Source organism: Vulpes vulpes, chromosome 3 (assembly GCF_048418805.1).
Source record: "Vulpes vulpes isolate BD-2025 chromosome 3, VulVul3, whole genome shotgun sequence".
NCBI lineage: Eukaryota > Metazoa > Chordata > Mammalia > Carnivora > Canidae > Vulpes > Vulpes vulpes.
The window spans coordinates 106408754-106436690 of record NC_132782.1 but is presented as its reverse complement, the minus strand read 5'-3'; the positions used below and the strand labels follow the sequence as shown (position 1 = coordinate 106436690).

Below are 27937 nucleotides of genomic sequence, written 5' to 3'. Positions count from 1 at the left end.
TCCAGGAAAGGGGAAGCCGGCTGGAGGGCTCAAGGGTCCCTTCTCCGCCCTGCCCCCACACCCGTGCCCACCTGGCTAGGGGAGCCCAATAGGCCCCCCTCCTGGCTGGACCTGAGGTAGTTTCACTTTGACTCGCCTTCCAGGAACTGCGGCCCTTCCTGTCACCAGGCTAGCACAAAGGACAGAGATGAGACAGATGGCATCGAGGAGCCCAGGCTGGGCATGCTGGGGTTTTGCTTTCAGTGTCCTCTGACACGGGGCCCGGCCTGCCCTGCCGGCTCTCCCCTCTAATTGATCTCATGCTCTGCGCTTAGTGGCTTCTGATCATTCCTTTCATCCCTCAGGACCCTTTGAGATCCAGATGGTTACCCCATTTCACTAAGACTCAGAACCACTGAAAGCACTGCTTGCTAGGGCCACACCGCTGGCGGCCAAGCTGGACAGTTGTTTCCCCGGTGTGGGACAGGTGTCCCCGAGGGTCTCTGGATGATGCTGTCTGGTGAGATGCAAGAACATTTTTACAAAATACGAAGCCTTCCCCCACCCCCGCCATGAAACAGCAAGTTCCTCTTTGCATCCATCCTTCGGGATCTTTCAACTGAAGTCCACAAGGTCTGAGATGGGTGCTGTTGTGCCGTATACACCGCATACACCGCCCTGGCACTTGGCACTCCCTGCCTCCTGCCTCCCAACCAAACGTGGAGCCGACCTCTCAGGGCAGCGTGGGGCACCAAGATCCAGTTGGAATGTAAGCGCTGTTGGGATTGCATTACATTTTTTTTGGGATTACCTCTTGCTGGCTTTCCGTTTGTGGGTGGTAATGATACACTTCCCTTTAAATAAAACTCACGGAGGAAACCAAGTGACTCAATTTGAAGGAGATAATAATCAAATAACAGACCAGCTGGCACCTGGATGGTACAAGTGGAGCTCGGCCATCTCCGCCCTGAAGCTTCACAGGAGGAAGGGGTTGTAAACTCGGGTTTCCCCGCGTTAGGATGCCCTGGCCTCCGCCACCTGCCTGCTGTGTGACCCTGGGTACTCTATTTAACCTCTCTGCGTTCAATGGCCTCATCTGCAGAAGGAGGATGATAATAATTACACCTGTTTCCTGGGTGGGGGGGGCAGTTGTCCAATGATGATTAAATGAGATTGCAGGGATTACAGACAGCGATGCCTAGCATCCAGTGAGCATTTGATGTGGGGTGAGCTGGGAGCCGCTGCTGTTCTTCATAAATGGCAAGTTGAGAATAAAGCCAGGTTTGCCTAACCTAATGCCTATGCTGATTGGAATACGCCCGGGGAGTCTGTGTGATGCAAAATAATACAGAATTCTTGTCATCTGATAAAAATCACCATATTTGGGTGGTGATCCATTTCGTTTCCACTTATCTTGAGTCATGGATCCTCATGACCCTGTGAAGCAGAGCAGAGTGGGTCTAATTTTCATTGTATGGATGAGGCAGCTACTGTCGCACAGTTGGCAGAGGCAGGACTCGAACCCAGGTCCTGGGGCCTGGCTCTCTCTGTTCCAGCAAGCTGCCTTCCAGAGCAAGATGTGGGTGGGGAGGGGCCCTCCGAGGCTGACTTACACGGGCCATGCGCCCTCCTCTGCCTCATCATACTTCTGGCTGCCCTTCCTGGAAGCACCCAGGTGTGGTAGGCAGTACATGTGTCACCACCTAGGCCCCTGCAGGCCCTGAATGTCACCCTCCCAGCCCTGCTCTTGTGCAGGATCCAGCTCTCTGGCTCTGAGCATCCCTGTCCCTGCTCATCCTCATTTGCATCTGTGACCCCCCACCAGCTGCCGGGGCTGCCCCAGAGCGGCTCGCCAGGGGGTCCCTTCCAACCAAGGGGTCCTGGCCATCGTCCTAGGCTGAACTCTCACGTGGCCTTGCGCAGACGTTACCAGCCCACCGCCTCTCCTGCCTTCTCAGCCTGCGCTGCTGGGAAAGGGCGGGCAAGTGAGATGCTCGAAGCCCTGGCTGCTTCCGTGGCTCTCAACACCCTCCAGGGGGGTCCTAAGTGGCAGAAACGAGGCATAAATACATGAACTGTTGAGCACTGCAGTGGATGAGATACACCAGGCACCCGCGGTCACAGTGCTTTAGCCGTTCACGCACCCACGGGGGCAGTTCCTTTGCCTTTTGAGCCTGTCTCCCCGGGAGGCAGCCTGGGTGAAGTACTAATCAGCACCCACGAGGTGCTTAGTAAATGGCAGTAGAAATGAGAGAATCAAGAAGCAGAGAGAGCCAGTCACAGTTATTGGATACTATCTTGTGTTATTGTTACTATCTTGTGTTATCTTGTGTGAAGGGGTTATGAGCACCCCTTTACTTAACTTCACCCATAGGGTGTGAACAGTTATTCATCATTTCCGATGAGGAAGATAGACTTCAGAACCTAAGGGCTGGGTGAGTTGGGGTGGGCAAGGGGCCGTGTGGACTGGGATGGGGTGGAAGCGCTTTCTGGTCCCGGACTTCCTTAGGGCATGCACGTCTGGGCCTCAGGGCTACTGCCAGGACCCTGGGAGCCCGGAGATGGCCAGCGTGCAGCGCGCACAGGGCAGCGCGAGCGCCAGGTGGAGGTGGAGAGCACGGCCCACAGAGCCTGCTTGGAGCCCATTGCCTGCAGGTGAGGGCAGGGCGGTGAAATCATGGGCGTGCAGCACATGGAGGCCCTCACCGCCCGAGCCTTCGGAGCGGGCAACGTGGTCCAGGCTGGAAACAGCACCCACCACCTACCTGGAGCAGCCTGGCGTGTGCAAAGACCCGGTGGCACGAGGGAGCAATGAGTGCTGAGCCCAGACATGAGGGCAGTGGTGGTGGGGTGGGTGGGGACACCTGAAGGCCTCCCGAGTCCTTGTTGGAGGCCTGGAGGAATGGGGCTTGGAGCTGCTGACCCCACAGAGGGTGTGTGTGGGAATGGGGGGTGCGGGGAGGTAGGTACTGGGGAGAAGCCGTCAGTGGAGAGCGTGGAACCTAAATTTCCCATGAGGGTTGTCTGCCGACCAGGTCCCAGGGCCAAGGGCACCCAGCGCTGGCACCACTGTCCCTGTGTGAATTTGCTTCATTGAAAACCGCACTGTGTGCGGGACCTTGAGGCTCTCCAGAATCAGGCCATGTCCATGTCGAGCCCCGGGGAGTCTCTGGATAACAGTGGTGGAGGGCTCAAGCCATCTCCTTCCAGGTGCTGCACGTCCTTCCCCAAAGTTGAGGCCCGCTCGGCCCCGCACAGGTGGCGGCTGCCCCAGGAAGCCCCTCCCTGGGCCTGGGGGGCCATAGACCTGGGGCTCTGTTAGACCCAGGCTTGGGGTTTCTGACTGATGCCTGGTCCACACTGGGTCCCTGCCTCTCCTGACTGGCCAGCGCTTAGGGATCTGGTTAGGAATAAACCACACCCCATCCCACCCCATCCCCAAGTCCACGCAGAAGGCAGGAAGCCTAAGGCCATCTCCCGGGGCCTCCCTGCCTTAGTCAGAGGGTCTGGTCACAACACAGAATGGATCGGGGCACACCAGCCTCCCCATCACACTTCCAAAGCCCCGGCCCCTGCCCGCCCTCCCTCCCACCTCCTGCACTCGGTCCCCCCAGTTCCACCAGCCTTTGCTCGGCAGGGGGCTGAACTGCTTCCCAACCCAAGGCGGCCTTTGCACTTGCAGTTCCCTCGGCTGGCTCCTCTGGGCATTCCAGGTATGACTGCAGTGTCACCTCACAGGAGCCTTCCTGACCTTTCTAACCGAGTCCCACCCACTGTGCAACCATCATGTTGAGCTTTAATCCGAGTGAGGATTGTCACTACTTGGAACGTTCTGGTTCCTTGAGTCTCCTATCGTGTTACTTATTGTGCGAGGCCCCGGGTGTCTGGAGGTGAATGCCAGGAGAGCAGGGGACCGTTCGTTCCCTGCATCCCCTGGGCTCAGAGCAATGCCGGGATCATAGTAGGTGCTCGGGGAATGTGTGTTATGTGGAGCTCAACTCTCACTCAGAGCCCTGATGTCTTGCCAGCTTGTTTGCACCTCTAGGGCAAGAGGCTCAGCTCCTGCCTGGGGGAGCGGGAACAGTTCTGCTCCTAAGCTTGGGATGATCAACCAGGTGGGGTGAGAACTATGAATATGCATTTTCGTGGGATTCCTCCTCTTTCAGGAACCAATCGCCTTTAGAGTGGGATGGACCTGGGCGAGTCTTGGCTATCGCTGGGTTGCTCTGTGACCCTGAGTGAGTGGCTATACGGCTCTGAGCCTCCATTTCCTCATCTCTAAAATGAAGATCAGAGTCTCCAGCCCAGGGGCGGCTGTGGTGCAGGTCCCACACCTGTTCCTCGCCTCCCCCATCAGGCCCCAGAGCTGCTGCTTTCCCACCTTCTGCCCCCACGATGCCCAGTCCACCCACTGTCAGCGGGGAGATGTCAGCCACACTTGGGCCCCTGATCCTGCCCCCGCCACACACAAACCCTCCTCTCACTTTTCATTCTTGTAAATTGACGCCAGTGCTGCTGAATCATGAAGCTGAGGTTTGAGACGGAGCATCTGCACCACCAGGGAAGCCACATGGCACACACTGCTCCTCTACTGCCACCTCCCCTCCCCCTGCCACCACCACTACCACCACCACCACCACCACCCCCCGCCCCCCTAGCCACCATCCCCAGTGCTTTTCCTCTGCAGCAGTGGTGTGTGCACTAGATCTCAGTCACACGGGGCGGGGTGCAGCTCCTGGGGGCTCTTAGGTCACTTTAGGTCACTGTCTGTATGTTAGTATAGATTTAAAAAAAAAAAAAAGATTCACAAGGAGAAGGGGGCCAGCTCCAGGGAATGTGATCAGAGGGGCCTTTATTCTCAGCTATTCTGCTCCAGGTTTTCTAAAGGGAGTAGTTTGTGCGGGGAGGATGTCATTTTTAAACACTTTTTTTTAAGAAGGATGACAAAGCCCTGAAAATATCATAAGCTAATTTGTTTCTCTTTAGATGAGGACCTGTTTCCTCCTCTGTAAAATGGGGCTGTTAACAGCAGCCAAATTGTAAGTCTGGGGAGGGGTGGTTGAATGTTTTCATATAGGTCCTGGGGCCAGGAATGGTGCCTGCGCAGTAAGGCTATATATACACATATATTCTGTATGTTGGCTGCTGCTGCTGGTTAGGCCCTCTTTGGGAGGCTCTGTTGCCTAGTGGTACCCCGCCTCCAAAGAGGTATTAAGTTTCGCCACTTACTGTGTGCCCTACTTTGCGGCTTCCGCGAGCCTCAGTTTTCCTATCTGTAAAATGGGAGAGAGGTTTCTTTTTTTTTTTTTTTTTTTTTTTGGGAGAGAGGTTTCTAACTCACAGGCCAGCTGGGAGATTCAACAAGGTAGCACAGGCCCCCCCAGCATCCAGTAAGTGCTCACTAAGTGTCTGTGGTGTGCCCAAGCACTGCCTTCTTGGATTTCTCCAGGCACTGTCCAGGCTGAGAGGGGAAGGCAGGGGGTAGGGGGGGTGAGACAGGGAAAGTCAGGAGGACGAGACTTGATCCACACAGCAGTGAACAAAGGGCAGGGAAGTGGTGAAGGGAGAAGCAGTCGCTCCTTAGAGGCACAGAGACAAGACGTCACCTCCTTCCCTCCCACCCCACCTTATTAAAAGGATGCAATTGCCAAAGTGCGGAGATCCTAAATCTCTCCTGGCCATCCTTAACCTTGAGGCCTGGAACCTATTTAATCCCCAAGACAGGCCTGGGCTGTTCCAGTTCTCTATCAAGTTAATTTTATGTTGCACTTTCAAGTCTGAAAGGTATTATTAAATATTAGGACACTTCATCATAAGCATGTCCAAGGCTGCAAAGAGGGCCAGTCCAACTTCTACAAATAAAGTGCAACATGTCCGTGAGGCTGTTTAACCCTGAACCCTAAAGTGACTCAATTCACCGGGTGTGGCCTTACAGCCCTGGGTGGCCAACATGGCTTATCTGTCAGGCCACTGACACAGGACTAGCCATAGAGCCCATGTGGCGGGCAATTTGGGCGATGTGGGCCAGCCACACAGTGCCCTGGAGCAACTCTTCTGTCGCCCAGCTCCTGAGAACTCAGCCTTGTCTGTGATGCAGACACCTGCTGCTGAGCGTTACAGCAACCACCTCCTCCAGCGAACCCATTTTAGAGGTAGACACTGAGGCCCTTAGAGGCAAAGGGAATTGCCCAAAGCCACTAGCAGGGCCCTCCTGCCACCACAGACCACAAAGCATTTTTCTGGCTCCCAGTTGTGTTTTCACCAAAAAGTACACGAGACAGAACAGGACAGGAAGGATGAAGTCAGGCCCAGCCCTGTATCTCTATCCCATCTGAAATATGTCTCCCTCAATGCCGAGTTTCAGAATGTGCCACTCCTCCTTCCAAAAAGTCATCAAGCCCCCACCCCACCCCCACCTTCTTCCTGGAAGGTGTTGTGGTCACAGAATGAAAGAAGTTTCCTCTCTGTCATCCTTTTCAAATAGATTCTGGGTGGACAGCCAAAAATGGGCCTTCTCTGACATGGGGAATGTCATGGGGAATGGCCCCCTGGGGCAAACGTGCCCCTGCCTTGGTTGTCTCTTCCGTAAAAAAAAAAAAAAAAAAAAAAAAAGAGGCTAAGACTCTTGCTTCATAGGCTTCTCAAATATAAGCATGTAAAGCACAGAATAGGGTATGGCACACATGAAGTACTCACACACCAGCTGCCATTTTACCCCACACAAAATACCCAAACTGGCCCAGCAGTTCCTCTCCTCCTGAGAGCTGTGGGTGGAAGCACGCAGGTTCCCCATCCATCCATCCATCCATCCATCCATCCATCCAAACAGGTCTGCGTTAGGACCCCTCTGCCCCAGACCCATTCAGAACCAAGGAAAACAGGTCTGCGTTAGGACCCCCCTCTGCCCCAGACCCCATTCAGGACCAAGGAAATCCCTTCAGCAAAAGCACACGCTCTAGAAACCTTTTTTTTTTTTCTTAAAAAAAAAAAAACTTTCATAACAAAGTTTATTACCTAAACTGGCTGTAAAAAATATAAAATAGGATTCTGCACGGCAGAAAAATAAAGCCAGAGACCCTCCCCCAACCCCTGGTTTGTGCAAAGATACTGGGTATATGTAAACATGAAGAGGTAGGAGGTACAAATTCAGGCCCTGGCCCCAGATACAGTTAGGTTAAGCTGCTACAACAACCAGGGGGACCCAGAGGGAGCACCAGGAGGGGGGGCGCCCTCCCCCAAGAGAGGGGAGGGGTCTGCGGCCTCGTCTCCAGCAGGTGGGGGGGGACTGGGAGGCGCCTCGCCCCCCACCCCCTGCACGCCCGCCCCCTCCGACCCAGGCGGGGAGGGCACCCACGTGGTTCCAGGGCAATTAATAATTAATAAAACGAAAACCTAACAAGGCCCCCGAGTTAATGCTGCGTGCGCGGCCGGTCAGATCTGGAAGGGGAAGGAGCTCAAGTAGTCGCGGAGGACGGGGTTGAGGGGGATGCGCGCCAGGTTCTCGCGGCCCACGGTGGCCACGATGCGCTGGCGGCACAGCTCCTGCAGCGGCCGCACGCGGCGCTGGCGCAGCGGGGCCCCGAGCATCCGGCGCGGCGCCGCCACGTAGTGCTCCAGCAGCTCGAAGAGGCAGTCGAAGCTCTCGCGGCTGCCGTCCAGGTGGAAGCGGCCGGCCTGGAAGTGCACGCGGATGCTCGTGGGGCCCGAGGCCATCTTCACGCTGAGCGCGAAGAAGCAGTTCCGCTGGCGGCTGTCGCGCACCAGGAAGGTGCCCACGGGCTCGGCGCGCAGCCGCTCGTGCGCCCCGTGCACGCTCAGGGGCCCCCAGTAGAAGCCGCAGGCGTCCAGGAGCGCGCTGGCGCGGGTGATGCGCCGGTACTCGGCGTGCGAGCGGAACGTGCGGAAGTGCGTGTCTCCGGGGGCCGCGGCCGGGGCCGGGGCCGGGGCCGGGGTCGGGGCCGGGGCCGGGGCCGGGGCCGCGGGGGGCGCGCAGGGCCGCGCGCGCGCGGGGGCCGCCGAGGACGAGGACGCGGACGAGGACGCGGACGCGGACGGGGACGGGGACGGGGACGAGGTCGGGGAAGGCTCTGGCCGCCGTCGGGACTCTGCTGCCGTGGAGATTGCATTGTCGGCTGCCACCTGGTTGTGTGCTACCATCCTACACGCGGGGCCAGCCGGACGGGTGGGCCATAGCGTCCGGGGGTGCGCTGCGGGGGAGACACGGGCGCTGAGCCGAGCGCTGGGGCGCGCCCGGGCAGCAGGGGGCGCCGACCCCAGGGACCCCAGGGACCCCGGGGAGCCCCTCCGGGCGGCGGGGGCGGGGGGGGCGGGGGGGGGCGGGGGTGCAGGCTGTGCCGGGGCGGAGTCCGGCCGCCGGGCCAGAGGGGGGCGTGGAGAGGCGCGGGACAAGCCTGCCCCGACTGCGGCCACCTGGCCCTCGGCTCGCCGCCCCGCGGCCGCCGCCTGCTGGCCGCGCCGGGCACTGGCGCCTCGTCCGGGCGCGATGGGCAAAGACGGACGAGCTGCGCCGCGGGCGCCCCGCACGCTGGGGGCTGCCGGGGTGGGGCCGCCGGGGGCCAGGGGCGTGGCGGACCCCCGCGCGCGCAGCCCCCGGGGCCGCGCCTCCGCGTGTCCCGTCCTGCCCGGTCCTGTCCTCCCCTCTCCCTCCCCTTCTCTGCCCAGTGCCCCGCTCACCTGGCGGCGGGGCGCGGGGCGCCGCGGGCGGGGCGGCGGGGGGCTCCGGGGCGGCTCCTGCGCATGCTCCGGGGCCGGGAGCCCTGCAGCTGCCACGGCCGCAGCTCGCTCTGCTCCGCGCCCGCCCCTGCACCAGTCTTTTAAACCGGCCCGGAGGTGGGGCCCGTAGCCCCGCCCCCAGGCCCCGCCCCCGCAGGCCCCGCCCCCCAGGCCCCGCCCCGCCGCGCCACTTTCGGTTTCTTTTCCGCGGTGGTGCCCTGGCGCGGGCTGCGCGAGCTCGTCCTTTCCCACGCCCTCGGGGACCACCCCCTCCGCTGACCCAGCCTCACCCCCGTCCTGGGACCCCCCCCCATCGAGGGTGCTGGTCCCGCCCCTGGACCCGCTGTGGCCCGGATGCCCCCTTCGCACCTGGAGACCGCACCTGGGCCGCCAGGACTAGCCTGGGTCCCAGATTTCTGCAGCCAAGCCCTTAGGATCCTCTGCACTGGCCCTGACACGCCCCTCTCCCCCGCCCGCAGGTGTCTCGGCACCGTCTCGGGTAGGTCTCTAACCTCCGCTCGCTGGAGTCAGACCCTCCCCCTCGGACTCCGGGGCCCCACCTGCAGGTCCGGCCTCCGACCCCTCGGGGCTGCTCCCGCCGCGGAGCGGCCCCCCCCCCCCCCCCGGCCGCGAGCCCTCCGGCAGCTGCCCCCACAGCCCTCCCAGCCTGTCGCTGTCCCTGGTCTTGGCTTGGGCTTCCCAGGAAGCGGTGGCCTGACCACAGGCTTCGGAGGAACCCTTGGGAGGCGCAAGAAGCGCGCCTCGACGGCGCATGTGAGTTCCTCGGAAACCGGGCGCGGCCGCAAGGTCCCTGGCAGTCCTGGCTCGCTCTCCCTGCTGGGGGGCAGCCAGAGAAACTGAGGTCCCGGTCGGGGGCTGCGGGCTGCAGCGACTGGCAGACGGGTGGCGCTGGGCTAGCGTGCCCCGCTCTCCTATTCTGGGGAGCGGAATGGCTGGGCACCTCCAAATGCACCTGGGAGCTCAGCAAAAAGATGGTTCGCTGATGTGATGATTCCAAAAACCTACTTTGAATTGTCCTGGCCTGCCCTCCTTCTCCTCCAGCCCCTTCCTTATAGAGTCCCCTCCCGCTGCTGGGTCAAGTATCTGCCCCTCCCTGGCACTCCTGCCTGGGGCTTGGGACCACGGGGGCCTGATGGTGCCGGCTGTAATTTATGCATTCGTGTGTGCGTGATCCAGTGAGCACGGATTCGGTGCCTGGTTGGTGCGTGTAGTTTGGGAGGAAAGAAAGAACAAATGAGGGTCGGGAGCTAGTGAGTGGGTCGTCTATGACTCCGAGTCCTGCAGGGTTGCACAGAACCCGGGCCTGGCTGGGGGCTTGGCGAGCAGCCTCAGACTGGCACACACTGCCCTCTACAGGCTGCTCTCGGGCAGCAGCCCAGGCCTCTCTCTCGGAAGCCCTGATGGGTGCCAAGGTCCTCCTGCCCGCCTCCCTGGCGCTTTCCTTCCCAGGCCCCAGACTGTCTGTGTTTCCTCTTGAACATAAGGGGGTGGCCCAGAGCCAGCCTTGCCTAGGACCCCATCAGCCCCCTGGATTCGTGTTGGCAGCCGCTGGTGTTGGTCCTTGATGGCGTTGTCTTGGGTCGTGAGTGTGTATGATGTGTGTGTGTGTGCACACTCGGGTGCACCGATATGCAGGGAGGTGGGAGAGAAGATGGAGAGGCGTGCGTGCACCAGTGGTCAGGTGCTGTGGGCATTCCAGAGCACTTGCTGGTGCTGTGTCCCATGGTGGGTGACAGATGAAATATAAAGTAGTGGTCAAAAGCCAGACCTTGGACCCAGACTGCCTGGATTCCAATTCAGCCATGCAACTCTCTAGCCCTGTGGCTCGGACCTTGTAATTAGGCACTCTCCCTTGCTTTCTCCATCTGTGCTACAGGAAAAACAATCGTACTCCCTTCCTAGCGGCAGGGATTAAAGTGAGTGATTATGGGTCAAGTGCTGACAACAGTCTCTGGTCGTAGTAAGCATTCAGCAGGTGTCTGCTGTGGCTGTGGTTCCTCTGAGGGTGCTTGTGAGTGCGGCAGTGTGTTGGAGCCCCTACCCACGTGGCTTCGTCCCTTGTGCCTGTTTTAGAAGCCCCAACCGCAGGAGCACAGGCCAGAGAAGGCTTGGGGAGAGCAGAAGGAAGAGAGTTTTGTAAGGGTGAACCAGGTCCCTGGATGCGGGCAGAGGGGAAGGGTAGCACCTTCCTCTCCCTGGAGCTGGGGGTGTGTGTGGGGGTCCAGGCCCAGCGAAGGCTAGCAGGCCCGGCTGGCTCCTGCATGACTTGTTTTCCTGCCAACACGTCTCCTTGGCAGGCCTCTGGGCAGAGGGAAACCTATAAATAGCTGATGGTCCATATGCCCCCCTAGCCTCCTAATTTGACATCCTCCATGGCTACGTGGGAGAGTCGCTCTTTTTCTTGGGGACTGGGGTTCCCTTTTCCCAGCATCCTGGCTTGCTACCACTCTCAGCAATGCCTGTGGAGCCCCCTCCTTCATTCATTTACTGATAACTGTGACCGATTGGCCTAAGCTGACTGTGTGTTAAATGCTTTACAGTCCCCCTTTGGCCCAACGACCCAATCTGTCCATTTTACAGATAGAGAAGCTGAGGCTCAGAAGGGGAGTCCCTTGCCTGGGGGCACGCAACTCAGAAGGGCAGAGCTGAGATTCGCACCTAGGGTATCAGACCTCTAAAGCCTTCACTCCTTGTTGACTGTGCTGTAAACTCCCCCCCCACCCCCAATTCCAGGTGCCCTCAAATCCTGGTCTGTCCAATAAGAAAACAGGAGATGCCAAAGAAAGCAGAGATTCCTGGGTATCTGGAACCCACCTAGGGAGGAGGAGCGGGGACAGCTGTGCTCTGGCGGCTTCCCTCCCATTTTTGAGCTTGAGGCGGCCCTGGGTCTTGGCATCCAAGCCTCCACCTCACCCACTGTGGCTCCAAGTCCATCTCAGAGTGTCGGTGACCTTGCCTGCACAGCGGGCCGGGTCCCCTCCTCCCCGCTGACCAGATCCTGGTTGTGAAAGCCGTGGTGACTCAGGCACAAGTCGCCGAGCCCACGTGGGTTCTCCTCACCACCAACAGTGACAGTTACTCTAGCCCTGGTTTCGTTTTCTGAAGTCCTAGGTTCAAAATGAAACCACATCCAGATGCCAGAAGGGAAAAAAGAAATATGCTGATTGATGAACATCTGCCTCTCCCAGAAGGCCGGCCCTGGGCTCGCAGGAAGCCAGGTAGCACGGGAACCAGGTAGCATGGGAGCCCCGAGGAGCTCCGACTGCACGGCCAGGGCAGGCTGCGTTCACTCTCCCCATGCCTGCTGCTTCCCTGCTGTGTGACCTTCGGTAAGCAGCTTGCCCTCTCTGGGCCTCGTGTGCCCCATCTGCAAAACGGTCCCTGGATGCTTTATGCCTCACAGAGCAGCAGTTGCGTGCAAAGCCCGAAGCCGAGTGCCAGGCCCAGAGCAAGCGCTCAGCACGGGGTGACTTGTGGTCACAGGGCGGGTGGGACAGCCCTCTGTCCACAGCTCGCTGGGCCACAGCCTGACATGTGGGGTGGCCCTCCTCCCCGCTGGGCAGGCCCCAGGCTGCTTGGACGTGAGGGGTCCAGCCAGCAGCTGGGGGAGGGTGGCGGAGAATCAAAATCCTGGCCCACAGGGCTCAGTTTTTCAGTTTCTCTTTCCTACTTTGGCAAAGTTCTGCTGGGAAAAGCCACTCCTGGCCGGGACATGCAATCCTGAAGTTGTCCTCGGCCCCGGGCTCCTCCATCCTGCCTGCCTCCAGAGCGTGGACCCCCCTCCCCCCCATTGAGCCTCCCACGCAAGCCTGTGCCTCAGGGGGACTTGCAGCGTGGACTCCGCGGTCAGCTGGCCTGGGTTTAAATCCATCACTTAATCAGCACACGGCCCCGGGCAAGCTTCTTAGCTTCTCTGCACCTGAGTCTTCTCTGCAAGATGGGGGCAATAAGGCACCCATCCGTTTCCCTCCTTCAGGATCGATTCGGGGGGTATTGGTTGAGTGCCTGCTGCCTGCCGGAGCTCTTCAAGCAGAGAGAAGGCAGGGAATGCATTTCAGATTGTGGGGAAATGGAGCAAGGGAGCGACGGGCTTTGTGGGCTTGGGGCAGGAGTGAGATCAGGCGGTCAGTGGTTGAGCATGTGCCTTCGGAGAAGGTTGAGAAGGTTGAGCGTGTGCCCTGGAGAAGTAGGCTCCATATAGGAAGCCTGACGTGGGACTCGATCCTGGGACCCCAGGATCACACCCTGAGCCGAAGGCAACCACTGAGCCACCCAGGCGTCCCACCCGGTGCCTTTTTTTTTTTTTTTTTTTTTTCACCCGGTGCCTTTTCATCAGTAAATCCCTCATGACCTCACTTGGAGCCTATTTATTCTATTTTCATACACTAATAAGCCAATCCGGTTCCCATCCTTTTTAGGGTTTCCCGTAAATGGCAAATTAAGTGTGAGCCTCTGAGAGCAAGAAGCGAGGGCAGCTACCTTTGGCAGTTGACAGAGGGCGTAAAAGCTATGAACCTGGACCCAGACCCTGACCTAGAGCAGGGCCACCGAGAGTCAGGGCCAGGATGGGGCCCAGAGGAGCGCTCAGCCCCGGGGGCCGCTCGTTCAGGGAAAGTGGTTGCGAATGGCAGGCACCGGGAGGGGAGCTATTGGTCTCTGTTCCAGGCCCGGGAGGCATCTCGTTTCAGGGCGCACAGAACCAGCAGGAGGCTGGACAGGGGCCCCCGCCCTGGGAAGCCCAGTGTCTGCTGGCACAGAAGCCCCCCTCACCCACCCCCGGCCAGGCCGGCAGGACCCCGAGCACGCTCTGGGAGGAGGTGCTCCTCGACCTGCATTTGAAGGGACAAGTGGTTCTGGGCCAAGGGACAAGACGGGAGCGTGCTCCTGGCCGTGCAGAACCCAGGCAAAGGCCTGAGGGCACACATTCGAGGCTGTGAGGGTGGCAGGCACACGGCTAAGGGGAGCAAGAAGGGCTGGCAGGCGCTGGCCGTGGCCTTTCCCTGCCCCGCGGTGAGGAGGCCCTCTGGGGAGCATCCTCTAGGCCGCCTGGCCTGCCCAGCGAGCCCAGAAAGGGGGCTGTGGCCACCAGCTCGAGAGCAGGTAACGGGGGGCTGCAGCCACGGAGTTTATAAACAGCACTCCCCTCTCCGCCTCTCTTCAGAGGCAACAGAGCTTTGCTGAGCACTTACTGAATACTTCACGGACGCGCTTTCCTTTTTTTTTTTTTTTTCCTCCTTAATTTACCTTTTTCATTTCCTCGTATAAAATAATTAAAGTACTTTCCCCTCCCGGGACGTAACCGCAGGCACCGGCCTGGCCTCTGTGCTCACAGCTTTTTCTGTGCACTTACATAGCTGCATTCCCCACCCCGAGCCCGGCCCCGTGAAAACGCGGTGTTGCTCCGTGCAGACTGTTTGCCTCTACCTCCTTCTCCATCTTGTCCTTTTCACTGCTGGTGATCTGGGGGGAGAGAGAGAGAGAGAGAGAGAGAGAGAGAGAGAGAGAGAGAGATCAACTCCTATTCTTTAAAAACAAAACAAAACTGGGTAGTATTTCCCGCTGACCCCAGTGCGTTCATAGATAGCATCCCCTGTGGATGGACACGTGGGTTGTTTCCAACTTTTGGCCCTTGGTACCCATGTGTGAGAAACACTTTGTACACTTTTTTTTTTTTTTTAAGAGAAAGAGCTCATGCACGAGTGCTTGCACGGGCATGGGGGGTGGTGCAGGGAGGCAGAGGGAGAGGGAGAGAGAGCATCCCAAGCAGGTTCCATACTCCACGTGGAACCTGACTTGGGGCTCGATCCCCCAACCCCGAGATCATGACCTGGGCTGAAATCAAGAGTCAGACAGTTAAGCCCCCCAGGTGCCCCAACACTCTGCACACTTTAAAGGTTAACAGGGGCCACCTGGTTGCCTGCCAGCATGCCTGTGCACGGTTACCCCCCTCAGCAGCCGCAGGGACAGTACCTGCTCCCCGGCACCCTCGCTGGCACTTGTTACAATCCACCCTTTTCCATTTATGCCCGTGCAGTGGGGGCAAAGGTGGCACCTCCGTGTCGCGTGAAGGCCTGCTCACTGATCGAGTCGACAGATGTTCCCTGAGGTCCTCATACGGACCAGGCTCCGTGCTGAGCCCTGGGGATGCAGCCATCGCGAACAGGGGGCCCCTCAGACCGCTCCTCGGAGCTCGGAGAGGTTAAGAGCCAGGCCTGGGCTCATCCAGCAAGGGAGGTGGGAACAGAATCTGGGTCCCTAGGGCTCCAGAGCGTGGGCTTTTTTTCCCTCCGGGGTCCCACCTCAAGTGGGCATCTCAGCCCAGGACCTGCAGCCTCTCCAGATCTGCTTCCACCCCCCACTGGGCCCCCCCCAGGACTGCCGGGGTCCCCTCAGTGGTCACTGAGGCCCATAGGAATGGCATTTCCCTGGGGGCAGTGGGGCAGGGGGTCCCACCTCAGGTGCGGCTGCATCCCACTGTTTCCCAGGCCACCCTTCCCCCACCGACATCCCACCCAGATGACATCTCCCCGCGTCTGCATGGCCTCTTGGTGGCTGAATTTAGCATCTGTTTCTGTTTCCTGAATTTGGGTTTCCAGCAGACTTGCCCCCAAACTATTGCCTCCCCACCCGAAACCAAGCAAGTGAAAGAATGAATCTGTGGTTTGATGTTTTTCCTCTTGTCATCGGGTGACTGACTGCGGGAGGGGGTTGTGTGCCTGTGAGCCGCCGGCTGGCGTGTGTTGCAGTGTGGGAGGGGAGGCGTGTGTCTGTGTGTGTGTGTGTGTTTAGGAGTCCACATGTAAACCTAGCTCTCTGGCTCTGAGCGGGCTTGGCTTGAATGATGACTTGTCTAGGGGACTGGTTACCTGCGCGTACCTGTGCAAGTTTTTCCTGAGCGTTGGTTTCAGGGGCAAGTGGGGTTAAGGGTGGGTCCATGTGATGCAGCCTGTCTGCTTCCCGGTTCACTTCCTCTGTTACAGAGATCCTCTCTCCACAGTAGAAGATCTCCTGCCTTCAGCGATCATATTACCAAAGGACACTGCCCAGGAATAGGGAGGTCCTTTGGTGAGTAGGGCTCAAAGTCGCTGACCTTATGGTCTGAGCCTCTGTGTCTTTCTGCTCCCTTAAAATGTGCTCCCCAGAAGGGCTTCCCGGACTCTCTTGCGCTGAGGTGTCAGGGGACTATCACGGCATAATCTGGGCTTACATTTTATTTGTTTGTTTTATTTATTTTCTTTTTTAAGTTCTTTTTTTTTTTTTTTTTTTTTTTTTATTATAGGAACACTGTGAGAGAGAGAGGCAGAGACACAGGCAGAGGGAGAAGCAGGCTCCATGCACTGGGAGCCCGACGTGGGATTCGATCCCGGGTCTCCAGGATCGCGCCCTGGGCCAAAGGCAGGCGCCAAACTGCTGCGCCACCCAGGGATCCCCTTATTTTCTTTTTTAAAAGTGGCACACAGAACCAGCAGGAGGCTGGACAGGGGCCCGCGGGGTCACAAGACCCTGAGATCATGAGTCGGATGCTTAACCAATTGAGCCACCCAGGTGCCCCTTGGCCTTACGTTTTTACTAGGAAACCAGGTGGTTTTAGGCAAAGAGTGAATGTTTGACCTCAGACTTGCCCTCCAGACGACCTTCTCAAACCATTTCACCCCTGAGGCTCAGCTTCTTCGTCTGTAAAGTGGGAGCAGTGGTGCCGCCCACCTTCGGTGTGTGGATTCAGTGGAAACATTTATGTCAAAGCATCTGGCACCTCCTGGGTGCTCAGTGCATGGCGATTTCCCCAGCCCACATGGGAACCTTCCCCACATCCTCTCATAGGTGCGTGGTGCCCACCTGGAACCTCCCAGGGACCCAGGAAGCGCAGACTGCACCAGGCCCTTTGCCAGACGCTCGAGTGTGCATCATCTCAGGGACTCCCCCCACCCCCAGCCCCAGCGACACCTTGGGAGATGAGACAGGAGCTCAGAAAGGGAAAAAAGCTGGGTGCTGAGGCCACACAGCAGAGATGGGATGGGGACTCTCCAACTCCTGCTGCAGCCCGGGGCGTGCGCGTCCCAGCTCGGATCAGACTACCCGTGATTGACTATGGCAGGATATTAGTCTCAGGTTGATACATAGGTTCTGAAATGACCACCTTCCCCTGAGGCTCCCTGGGCGTCCGGTCCCCTTCCCTGCACTGCGGACACCCCGGTCGCTTCCACCCCTGTCCCCTTCCACCTGTCTCACCCCATTCCACTAACCCTAAATGCCACATGAAACACAGAAGCAAGCATCCGTGGACATACCAGGAATAGCAAGCATCCATGTGACCCCGGTAGGCATGAGGGGAGTTCTCGGGGGAAACGGGGCTAGTGTGAGTTCCCCCAGCTAGGAACTTGGGTCTGGTCTGACCCCAAGAGGCTTGGTGATTTACAAGGGGAACCTACCCATTCCCACTGTCTGGTACTTCATGCCATAGGAATTGCAGAGTGCCTTCTCTGCGCAGAGCACCAGGCCTACCTATCCTACCCAGGCCTTCATGCCCACCACCTCTTTGAGCCCTCCCAGCCATCCACCAAGAGCACCCATTTTACAGGTGAGAAGGCTGTGGGGTTTTCTCCTGATTTCAGTGCACCAACCCCAGCCACCGTCCCTCTGCCGGCCCCAACGGCTCTTCCTCGTGTACCTTCTGTTCCTTATAGTCCAGTCTCCATAGCAGCTAACACCATCTTTAAAAGCGCACAGAACCCTGTCACTTGTCCAATTTTAAGACCCTCTTGTGACTTATCACACCAAATATATTGGTCAAGCTCCAACATATATATTGCACAGACTCCCCGTGCAAGTCCCTGCATGGCCTGGCCCCCGCCCGGTACTCTCCTACCTCCCGTCCCACACCATCCAGTCTTTGGAACACCCCAAGATCTTCCCCTCCTTGGGGCCTTTGCACATGCTCTTTCTTTGGCCCCGAATATTCTCACGGGTCCATGGTTGCTCTGCATTATATGAACCTTGCTCCCTTGATACAACTGGATTGTGACTAGCAGATCATGGGTTGGTTTCTGTGTTTGTGTATCTGTATCTTGCTTGTGTCTCTTTCCCTTGTGTGCCCTCTGTGTCCCCAGAGCCTAGCACAGCACCAGAACACCCCTGGCCCCTTAGTAAAAGTTGGAACAGTGAGGTTCAGAGAGGCTGATCACCAGCTCAGCATCACAGCAGAGAAACAAGAGCCAGGGTGGTCAGGACTTCGGAATGCACATCCTGAACCCCCCTCCCCGCTGGGGTACTGCATGTGGGTCGCAGAACAGTGTGGGGGCCTATGGGCATCCCATATGTGTGTGTACACACTTGTGTGCACCAAGATGGAAACAAAGGGCAAAGGAGGGCTCGGCCCAAGCAGGGGCCTGCCTGTATGCTTCGAAGGCTTCTTGGGGTCTCCAGTCCACATCCATTTCTTCTCCTGTACTGGCATTGGCTCCTTACACCTGCATGAGGTCCCATCTCAAGCCACACCCCTGCTCCTTACACAGCCTCTTCCCTGCTTCCGGCTTCCATACCAGGCCCCCAAACACCTGACCCCGTTAGTGAAATCAAAATGCCCACTCAAGGAATAATCATCCGGTGTACAAGCTTTAATCAATGTTGCATAGAAATCACTGTAGTAACATGTTCCTGCACAAAGGTGGACTTCCTTCTAGCCTTCCACGCGTGATGGCCCTTCTTACTTGGGTGAAACCAACACAGGAACAAGCCATGGGGTGCCTTCTCAGTTCTATTTCCGCCCTAAGGGATGGGAATGGGACAGGGACTTTTAGTAGCGAAATGCTTCATGCACTCGCTTCCTTCTTTGGGGTTTGAACCCATTTGTAACTAAATATGTGGTGTGGAGATAGAGCTTCTTAGATGGGCAGGATCAAAAGGGTCTTCTGCGAATCCATCCATTTGTCCCATTTATCACCCACCCATCCATGAATTCACCTAGTCCATCCATTTATCCATCATGACTTCATTAAACTAGGTCCAGGCTGCCAATTCATTCTGTCCAAACACCTGTGCGTCCATCCATTGCATTCATCCATCGAGGTTAACCATCCCGTCATTTATCCATCCACTAATCTGATCATCCACCCACCTACCCAATCATCGTTTAACCAGTTCAGCCATCCTCTCATCGATCCTCCTACCTTCAGCTGTCCCAACTATGTCCAACCAATTCAGCACCCATTCACCAACCACATCCCTCCTACCACAGCCAACTAATCTGATCAACCATTGGTTCAAAGGACTGCTTTGTTACGAGCACATCAATCCAGTTTACTCACCATACAACATCCATTCTGCTTTCCAGTCATTCAATAGATGCATTTCAACCCTCCCTCCCACTTTCCTCTGCTGCCTCAACCAACCACCTAACCCTTCTGTCACCCATCCCTCTACCAACCAACCTTCTAATGACTTACCCATCCAGCCTCTCATCCACCCATCCATGCTTCCATCTAAGCTAATCCGTAGTGTGTCCACCCTCCCAATCAACCCGCTCCAATTCATTTCAAGAACTGGTCCATCAGTGCATCATCTGTACGGCTCCCTGGTCACCCTGGCCTATGGCTCCTCTGTGCTTTGGCTCGCAGGCTCACGCAGCCTTTGTCTCACTACCGCAGGTGGGCTGCTCCCCCTCACCTGGGCATGGGAGGACCTTGCGGCCCCTTCCCCACCTGCTTGAAAGATACCTGAGTTCCGCCTCTTTGTTTTATACACCTGCTGGCTCCTCTTGACCACCTTCCTCTTGTTCACCTTTCCTTCGAAGTTCTTTCTGTTCTTGGGGTAGCTGCAGGAATGGGTGGTGGGCCGAGGGGGACAGTGGTGGGAGTGCATGGTGTGTTTTTGGTGCCTCGGTGGCGGGGTGGGGTGCGGGCTCTGGCTCTGATGGCCAGACGAGCTGTGGTGGCCAGTTGGGCTCTGGCTGGAGCTCCGGCTCCGGCTGCAGCTCTGGCTGCAGGTTTGGCAGTGGGAGCTGCAGGTGCACTGGTTGCAGGTGTGGCCTTGGGGCCGGGAGTTGCTGTGGGGCTGGGTGTGGGTGATGGGCAGGCTCTGTGTCTTGGTGTCCATGGGAGGCCACGCTTGGAGGGGCAGAGGCCTCCTCCTCCTCCTCCTCCTCTTGCAGCACACCCAGCTTTACAGAGGCCCTGGCGGCCTCTGGTTATATAGTTGGGGCTGATTGTGATGGCACAGGCCACTGGGGTGTAACAGATGTGGCCAGGCCAGGACAAAGCCCCTGCCCGTTACCCTCACCCCAGGGCGGGGCCATCTGCAGGGACACTTGGGGGGAGTCCCATTTGTCGGTTAAAAGTAGGGACCCGGGATGCCTGGGTGGCTCAGTGGTTAAGCGCCTGCCTTCAGCTCAGGGCATGATCCTGGAGTCCCAGGATCGAGTCCCACATCGGGCTCCCTGCATGGGACCTGCTTCTCCCTCTGCCTGTGTCTCTGCTTCTCTCTCTGTGTCTCTCTTGAATAAATAGAGAAAATCTTTAAATAATTAATTAATTAATTAAAAAAAGTAGAGACCCTTGGGTCAGATGGAGCTGGGCCTACGTCCCAGATCTGCTGCTTCCTCTCCCCTCTGGTCACTCATCTGGGCATTCGCCTCTCCACGTCCCAGTTCCCCGGCTTGTAGAACAAAGACAATAAGAATTCCCCCTCCACCCCCCCGGGCATTGGACAGTTTAAATGAGAGAATCTCCATCCAGCGGTTGGCTCGGGGCCAGCCCCCAGAAAGAACTCAATACCCTTTATCTAAGCACCCCCAGTGCGTCTCTTCATTCCCCCCACGCCGCGTGGTAGCCAGGAGCACCTCTCTGACCCCAGCGCAGTGGACCAGCTAGGTGGGTGGCGGGCCGGTCAGGTGCATGACTGGTGCATGAGCCAGACGGTGGGTGGGCAGGCGTTGAATGGTTGGATAAGTAAGAGTCACCAGCCCGACTGCTGGGTGGGCCTGGGGTCTTCCTGGTGAGCTCAGCTCCTCCACAAGATTTAAAGCTGGGGTGCTTAGAGCTCAGTTCCAACCCCAGTTTGCCCTTATGTCCAGTCTTGGGTGCAGTATTTTGGTTTTCAAGGCTTGGTTTCCTTATCCACCAAAGGGACGTCGTTCCTTCCTTCGTGGGTACCCTTCTGAGCCCCAGATGCCCGGCAAGCCCCAGGAGCCCCCGAGAGCCTGCCTTTCTCCTGATTCCCGCCTGCTCCCCTCCCTGCGGGTGGAGCCCCGCCGTTCTGGTCACGCACCCTGGCCCTGCTCAGCTGTCCCAGCTCCTGCGTCTGCACGTGGCCCCGTCGGAGTGCCCCCGTCCAGCGCTCTGTGTGCAGCCGCCACAGCTCCCCCCACACTTGGCCGAAGCCCCTGGGCCTAGCTCCTGGCCTCTCGCACCTGTGTCTCCCACCGGCCCCACCATGGACCTCCCTCCCCTCCCCCAGCCAATCTCTGCTTCCCTCCATTGCTCATGCGCTGCTCTGCCTCTGGTTTTGAGGCTGCCTTTGTTGTAGGTGGGTGCTAAGCACGTCCCACCAGGCAGGGCAGACACGGCTCCCGTTTCCCGGCTGGCCTCCGGGCCCAACCCTGTCTAGGCAGCTCTGCCCTGGAGCCTCCCAGTGACCCCGTGTGGTGGGCTGGACGGTGGCCCCCAAAAGCTACGTCCGTGTCCCAACCCCTGGCACCCATCACAGTGAGCATATCTGGAAAGAGGATCTTTAAGTAGATGAAGGATCTCGAGAGCATCCAGGTGGGCCCCCACGCCCACAGACAGGTGTCCTTGTGAGACACAAGACGAGGGGACAAAGGCCATGTGGGGGCAGAGGCAGAGATTAGAGTGACAGGGCCATCAGCCGAGGAGGGCCTGGGGCCACCGTGAACTGGTCAAGGTAGGCAGGATTCTCCCCCAGGACCTCCCGAGGGAGCGTGGCCCTGCTGGTGCCTTCATCTCACACTTCTTTGCCTCTAGACTGTGATAGAATAAACCTCTGTTGCCTTACGCCAGCAAATCTGTGATAATTTGTTCTAGCAGCCCTGAGAAACTAATGCACCCTGGGAAGTAAGTGTGATTATTAGATGTTCCAAAGGGGAAGCAGGCCCAGGGAGGTGGAGTGACCAGCCCAGAGTCCCACAGCTCGTCGGTGGCAGAGCCAGGATTCAAATCCAGGTCTGGCCCCTTCTGTTCTTGCCTTCCGGTCCCTAAAGGGTCCGTGGGGATCACGGAGGGCACAGGTGGCTCTGTCCTAATGGCTCTGCCTTGTGTGGGCTCCGTGGGGCTGGTGGGGGGTGGTGGTCAGTGCTGGGCCACTCTGTGAAGACTGGGTCTCTGGGCCATCTTGCCCACCCTCTCCCACTTTCCCCCACCCCTCCCATCTTCTCACCTTCTCCCCCCTACCCCACACCCTCCCACCGATCCTCCACGGCTGACCCCCCACACCCCCACCCTCGAGTGCATAGTGGGAGAGACTGTGCTTTATTCATCTCAGGGCCCATCGTGCCTGGCGCACAGCAGGGGCTCGACAGAGGTTTGCCAGGAAGACGATGGGGCAGGTGGACAGAACGACCCCACTGGCCCACCGGGTTACAGCGGGGCCTCTTCCTTCCGACGTCACTCGCCCTCTGCAGGCGTCAGCAACACCCTCCCCTTCGAGGAACTCGGGGCTACTCCCTACCCTCACACCTGCTCCCAGAGAACCTGAGACTCCCCTGGAAATACTGTAACCCCCAGCAGCCCTGATCAGGACCCTTCTTGGGCCCGGATGGCTGGTCCTTGGGGAACTGAGGGAAGTGGGGGTGAACGCATTTGTCCTTCCTTTTGGGAAGAGAAGGGTTAAGGGAGCCAGGGCAGGATGGGCGAGAGACATGTTCCGAAGCTTCCTGAAGGCCGGAGTAAGCAGACACCAGCCAGCGGCCTGGGTTCTGCATCTGGACCTGGCAGTTTCTCTGGGCTCCCTCTGCCTGTTGCTATGATGAGGGCAGTGGCAGCTGGACCCCTTCATAAACCAGAAGTCAGCCTCTGGGGGCAGGGGGCAGGGGGCAGGGCACAGATGGTCACCTTGGGTGTGAAGATAGTAGCAGAGGACTCCAGACCCTTCCGTAAGCTCTGCCCCTCAAACCAGAGCCAGTGTGGCAGGTGCAGCCACCGTGACCCCAGCAACACTTCCTGTCTTACACACTCACTGCCTGCCAGGCCTGATCCCACCCACCCCTGCGGGTACTTCTCCCCAAACGATTAGCCTGTGGTCGCAGTTAATCTCACCCTTCAACAGGGAAGGGCCAGGCTGAGGCTCAGAGACAGACTGGGACTGGCTCAAGGTCACACAACTAGCAGAAAGAGATTTGAGCCCAGGTCTGTGCTCGCTGGCCCTTTGGGTGCTTTCCACCTGCATCTGCCCAGACCCAGAGAGGAATCTCCCGCTTCCCCTGTCCCCCACAGGCAGGACGGGCTGACCCCCAGCCCTGGCTACCACATTCCCCCCCCAACAAAAGCAGGGGAGGGTGGCTGAGAAGTCATGGGGTGGGCCCTGTGAGAACTTCTGGCTGGACAGCAGGATCAGGGGTGGCAGACTGCTGCTCTCCAACCCTCCCGAAACACACACACACACACACACACACACACACACACACACACACACAAACGCACACGCGCGTGCGCCCATGCAACACCACAGGAGGCGAGAAGTCCTTGGAGACTTTTTATTGACTCTTTTCTGAAAGTTCTTCTCGCTGGAACAGTGGCAGGAACGTGTTCCTGGGCCACCGTCGTGGGTCAGGAGTGCGTCTGCTTGGGCTCGGGGCTCTGCTGGGCCACGGGGTCTTCCTCGGTGCCCTCCTCCTCCTGCCGCTCGGGCTCCATCAGCAGCAGCTTGCCCTGCACCGGGAGCTCCTCCTCTTCCTCCTCCTCCTCCTCCTCCTCTCCCTCCTCCTCTTCCTCGCCTTCTGACGACAAGGAGAAGTTATCCTGACTCACGCAGGCCATGAGCTTCTTCATGGAGGATTCGTGGCCCCGGCTGTGGCCTGTGCCGAGCTTGGCACAATGGGAACCCATCGCCAGCTCTGGCTGCCTCTCCAGACTGGGAGGGAAGGCCACTGCGGGGGAGTGGTGGGCCGTGAGAACAGTAGGCAGGGCACTGACATCACAAAGGGGCCCCTGGACCCCTCACCCCCACCCTTGGATACCTGAGCCCCAGGCCAACATCTGACTCAAACCTGGGCTGCCAGCAGCCCCCCTGAGCTCCCACCACCTGCAGGCTGGGGCCCAGTCAGAATTCCAGGCCAGCTGCCTCGCCTTGCCATGTTGGCTCCTCCACCAGGCCTCGTTTGTGCTGGCAAAAGTACCCCCCCCCCCTTTAGCTGAGATGGCAGTTGGGGATAGGATTTCCAGAAGCAGGAGAGCACATAGACTCCTCCGCACATTCCAGAAATACCCAGCCCAAGAGAGCTGTTGACAGTATGTGAAGATGGGTCAGAAGAGTGGCTACTTTTGGGGAGTGGGGAGTTGGCATGAGGGAAGGGAGAGCCGGGACACATCTGATTTCTTGGCCTGGGTCCCAGGAAGAGGGTGAGTGGGGGGAGGCTATGCAGGTGCACTTAAAACTTGCACCCTATGTATATTAAGCTATGCTCTTAGAAAAAAAACAAAAAACCCTACTAACTCTTTGGGTCAAAGGTCTCTTTTTTTTTTTTTTTAAAAGATTTTTTTATGTATTGATGAGAGACAGAGGCAGAGTCACAGAGGAAGAAGCTCCCTGCGGGGAGCCCGATGTGGGACTCCATCCCAGGGAGGGGTCACAGGTCTCTTTACGCCTGCCCATACCACACAATCAGTCCTTTCTGAGCACTTGGGATGGAAAATGGATTCCTGCCAATTTTCTGCCCCAAATCTTTAGCTGAATAAGTACCCTCCTCCAGGGCTCTTGAGGTGGGGAGACTAGCCTGGATTGTCTGGGTGGGCCCTAACTGCACTCAGTAGTGTCCTTAGAAGAGAGGCAGGGGAATTTCACTCAGGAGGAGCTTCAGAGGCAGAAATAGGTTCTGCCCTAGAGCCTCCAGAGGGAGCAGGGCCCTACCAACAGGGCCCTAAAGGCTTGTGGTAATGCAGGGCCTCAAACGCTTGGTCTACAAGGCCCTGCATTACCCTGGCTGGACTTTGATTCCCTCCATCCTGGCCTTGTTCTTGCTGGAGCACACCAGACCTGCCATCCATCTCTGTACAACTCACACTATCCCCAGTTACCCAGCATCCCTGAATATCCATTAAGGCAGAGTAGCGAGGGGCAGCATGAAACCCCGGCTCTGGGTGACGAGGACACCCATAGGGTCACAGGGTGACATGCCAGCATGGTACAGGATTTATTCGTATATAGTCTCTGTGCCATTTTGCGCAAAGGGGACCCCGACAGCAAGTGTATTATCTCAAAGGGGACCCCGACAGCAAGTGTATTATCTCAAAGGAGACCCCAACAGCAAGTGTATTATCTCAAGCTTTATTTGGCAGATGACTCAGGCTCATTTTAGTCACAATTTTGTGGGCTCCTTACAAACTCAGGGCTTGGGCATCCCAGGTCGGAGGATCGCCGTTGTCTCGTGAGGTGGTTCTTCGGCGGGTGACTTTTCCTTACTTTCCAGCCAGGGGTGCCAATGGGCCCGGGAAGGTTTAGTGGCACCTCCTGTATCTCCTCCTCCTGACCCTTCTGGAGCCTGTTGGGAAAGAGTTCTGGTTGGGGGGCCGTGGGGATGGGGCTGGGGGCCTCAAGGGGCAGGGCTGGGGACCGGCCGGACCTCGGTGATGTCTCCTGTGCCTGCAGGCCCGTCTGCGGCGCCTCCGGCAGGAGCGTCGCCGCCTCCGGTGGACCCTGTACCGTCGCCTCCGGGAGCAGTGCCTGTGTCTGTAGTGATAGTCTTTGTCGGTCCTTCCTTCGGCCGTGGGGATGTCCTCGGGGTTCACGGCCTGCTCCTCCTCCTGCTCCTGGCACTGTCGCTGCTGCTCATGCCCATGCTGTGGATGTTCGCTGGGACTCCTCCCGCGGCATCGGACCATCGTGCTGGCGGGGCAGGTGGCAGAGGCTGAGGCTGCAGCTGGCCTTGGGGTGGGGGAGGAGGGCTGAGGCCTGCCCACCTGCGCTTGCTGTTGATGTTGGTCTGGTCTGCTAGCCGCTCTTTGGGGACACGTATATAAAGGGGGCCCCCCACTATGACTCAGTGGCCCCACCCCACCATTGTTCCCACCCTGGCCCTGTCAGTGCTCCGACCCCCCCCCCCCCCCCCATAGCCATGCAGCAGCTTTGCCTCGCCTAGAAAATGTGTCCCTGGTCCCTTGTAGCCACAAGAACATTGCCACCTTTTTCTGGTCCAAATCCAAGCCCGTGGCTCAGCTGGTGTGAATTCACACAGTCCTTTCTGACGCTTCCTCACCACCTTGGGGCCGTGCCGTGATCTGGGGTTTTATATGGGTTGCCCGCATGTCAGCGTATGCCAGGCATTGGTTCATTTACTTTCCATCCATTCACTCCTTCACTCCTCCCTGTGAGAATTCCTATTTTCTGTGGAGAGAGCGGGCTTAAAGAGGTAGTGTGATGCTTGGGCTAGGCTGGTGTCAGTCTGTGTGTCACCCTCCAAACATGCCATCTTCAGATCTCCTGGGTCTCACTCTACTTTGAAAATCCCATTAAAACCCAGAATCTGAATCGGAGCAACCAAACGAACTTCCCCATGGATGTTACCTGAGGTGCAAGGGGACTTTCTGGATGTGTGATGGGGAGATAATCCTGGATTATTCTGGGTGGGGCCAGTGTGGTCCCACAAGGGCCGTGAGTCAGGGAATGCAGGTCTAGCCTCAAGGCGCTGGGAAAGACAAGGAAACTGGTTATTCTCCCTTGGAGCCTCTAGAAACACAGCCCTGCCCACACCTGGATTTTAGATCATTTTGGAATTCTGACCCTGCAAAACCAATAAATTTGGGTTTTAAGCAAAAAAGTTTGGGCTAATTTGTTAAAGCGGCAATAAACTAAAACAGAGGGGCTTAAAATTCTTCCCTAGTGCTCATGTGCTGTTATTAGTGACCTTGGGGGTGGCACTTATTAAAAATATGGATGCCCAGGGATCGCCCCCAGATGCTGCTGAGTCAGAAGCTTCTAGAGCTAGAGTTTGATCTATTTGTAAAAGCCTGCCCCAGGGCGGGGGAGAGGAGGGTCTGTGTCCAGCCATCCTGCCGTTTGGGTGACAGGAAGCCATCTAGTGATTGGGGTCATGCAAGCGGGGTTCAGTCCCATTCCATGTCCTTACCTGAAAAGACAGGATCATGTATACCTGTCTCTCAAGATCAGCACGAGGCCTGGAGGTAATGACCGCATAGTGCTCAATAAATGAGAAGTGCTTAAATGAGAAGTGCTAAGTAGCCCTGTCACTTTGGGGTACCGGGTCACGGAGTTCCCAGTCACGCATGAGTTGCCCTGGGCTCTCTCTGCCACCATGTGATGATTATAATTGATGTGCTCTCTGAGGTCTACTTAGCTCCAAGTTTCCAAGAGTCTCGTGAACCACCTCCATGGCTGAGGGGCAGAGGAGACGGATAAGTCACCTCGTTTTCTCAGCTGGGGAGGTGTGTTCAGCTCCACTCCCGGGCAAGACACCGTCGCAGTGCTCAGGCCTCCAGGGCTGCTAGAGGACTACGCGGGGACAGAAACCTAGGTGGACACTTTGCAGAGAAGTGGGATTTAGATAAACCTGGAGCTTGAGCTGCTGCTTTCCTTGGTTCTCCCAGGGTCAGGGGGCGGCGGGGGGGGGGGGGGCGGGCAGCCAGCCCAGAGCCAGTTTCCGTGGCCCATTTCCAGCCGTGCACAGAAAGCCATGGAGCACAGTGCAGAGGCCTCAGAGGCCCAGGGGTCAGGGTCACAAAGGGATGGTGGGTAGGATCAGGGGTGCTTGGATGGTGGTGCAGATTCGGGTTGTGACCAGAGCAGAGCAGAGAGTGGAACAAGATCCAGTGATCCAGTGACCATGGGCACTCGTTTGCCCTCTTTCCCAAGAGCCCTCCCGCCACCCCGAGCCCCGTCAAGGCAAACAGACGAGAAGGGTGATTTTTTCATCATTTATTGACAGGCGGCATTGTTCGTTAGCAGGCTCCTGTTCACTTCATCGAGCGGGTGGCATGTTCAGGAGGCGGCAGGGGGGTCTTGGCTGGTGGTTGCGCAGCAGGAG

The 27937-nt window shown here is 57.9% G+C and overlaps 2 protein-coding genes across 2 annotated transcripts; both read right to left on the bottom strand.

Annotated features, from left to right (window-relative positions):
- Positions 1-6889: 6889 nt before the first annotated feature.
- SOCS1 (suppressor of cytokine signaling 1) lies at positions 6890-8786 on the bottom strand. The gene is made up of 2 exons (XM_072753852.1): positions 8674-8786; positions 6890-8186 (listed from the first exon to the last, which is right to left on the bottom strand). The coding sequence occupies exon 2, from the start codon at positions 8134-8136 to the stop codon at positions 7411-7413; it is 726 nt and encodes a 241-aa protein (XP_072609953.1). The 5' UTR covers positions 8137-8186; positions 8674-8786; the 3' UTR covers positions 6890-7410.
- Positions 8787-13499: 4713 nt separating this feature from the next.
- Positions 13500-20321, bottom strand: TNP2 (transition protein 2). The gene is made up of 3 exons (XM_072751294.1): positions 19446-20321; positions 14704-14871; positions 13500-13687 (listed from the first exon to the last, which is right to left on the bottom strand). Exons 1-3 carry the CDS (start codon positions 19822-19824, stop codon positions 13500-13502), a joined length of 735 nt encoding a protein of 244 aa, XP_072607395.1. The 5' UTR covers positions 19825-20321.
- Positions 20322-27937: the final 7616 nt, after the last annotated feature.

Excerpts from the sequence above, each read along its gene's own strand:
- SOCS1 (XM_072753852.1), bottom strand. The coding sequence starts at position 8,136 with ATGGTAGCACACAACCAGGTGGCAGCCGACAATGCAATCTCCACGGCA.
- TNP2 (XM_072751294.1), bottom strand. The coding sequence starts at position 19,824 with ATGGACACCAAGACACAGAGCCTGCCCATCACCCACACCCAGCCCCAC. Across the intron at positions 14,872-19,445 it reads AACAAAGAGGCGGAACTCAG|GGCTCAGCACGGAGCCTGGT; the intron begins GTATCTTTCAAG and ends CTGCATCCCCAG. Across the intron at positions 13,688-14,703 it reads GCGAGGGTGCCGGGGAGCAG|CCGTGTGCCTGCCACCCTCA; the intron begins GTACTGTCCCTG and ends TGCTCCCCTTAG.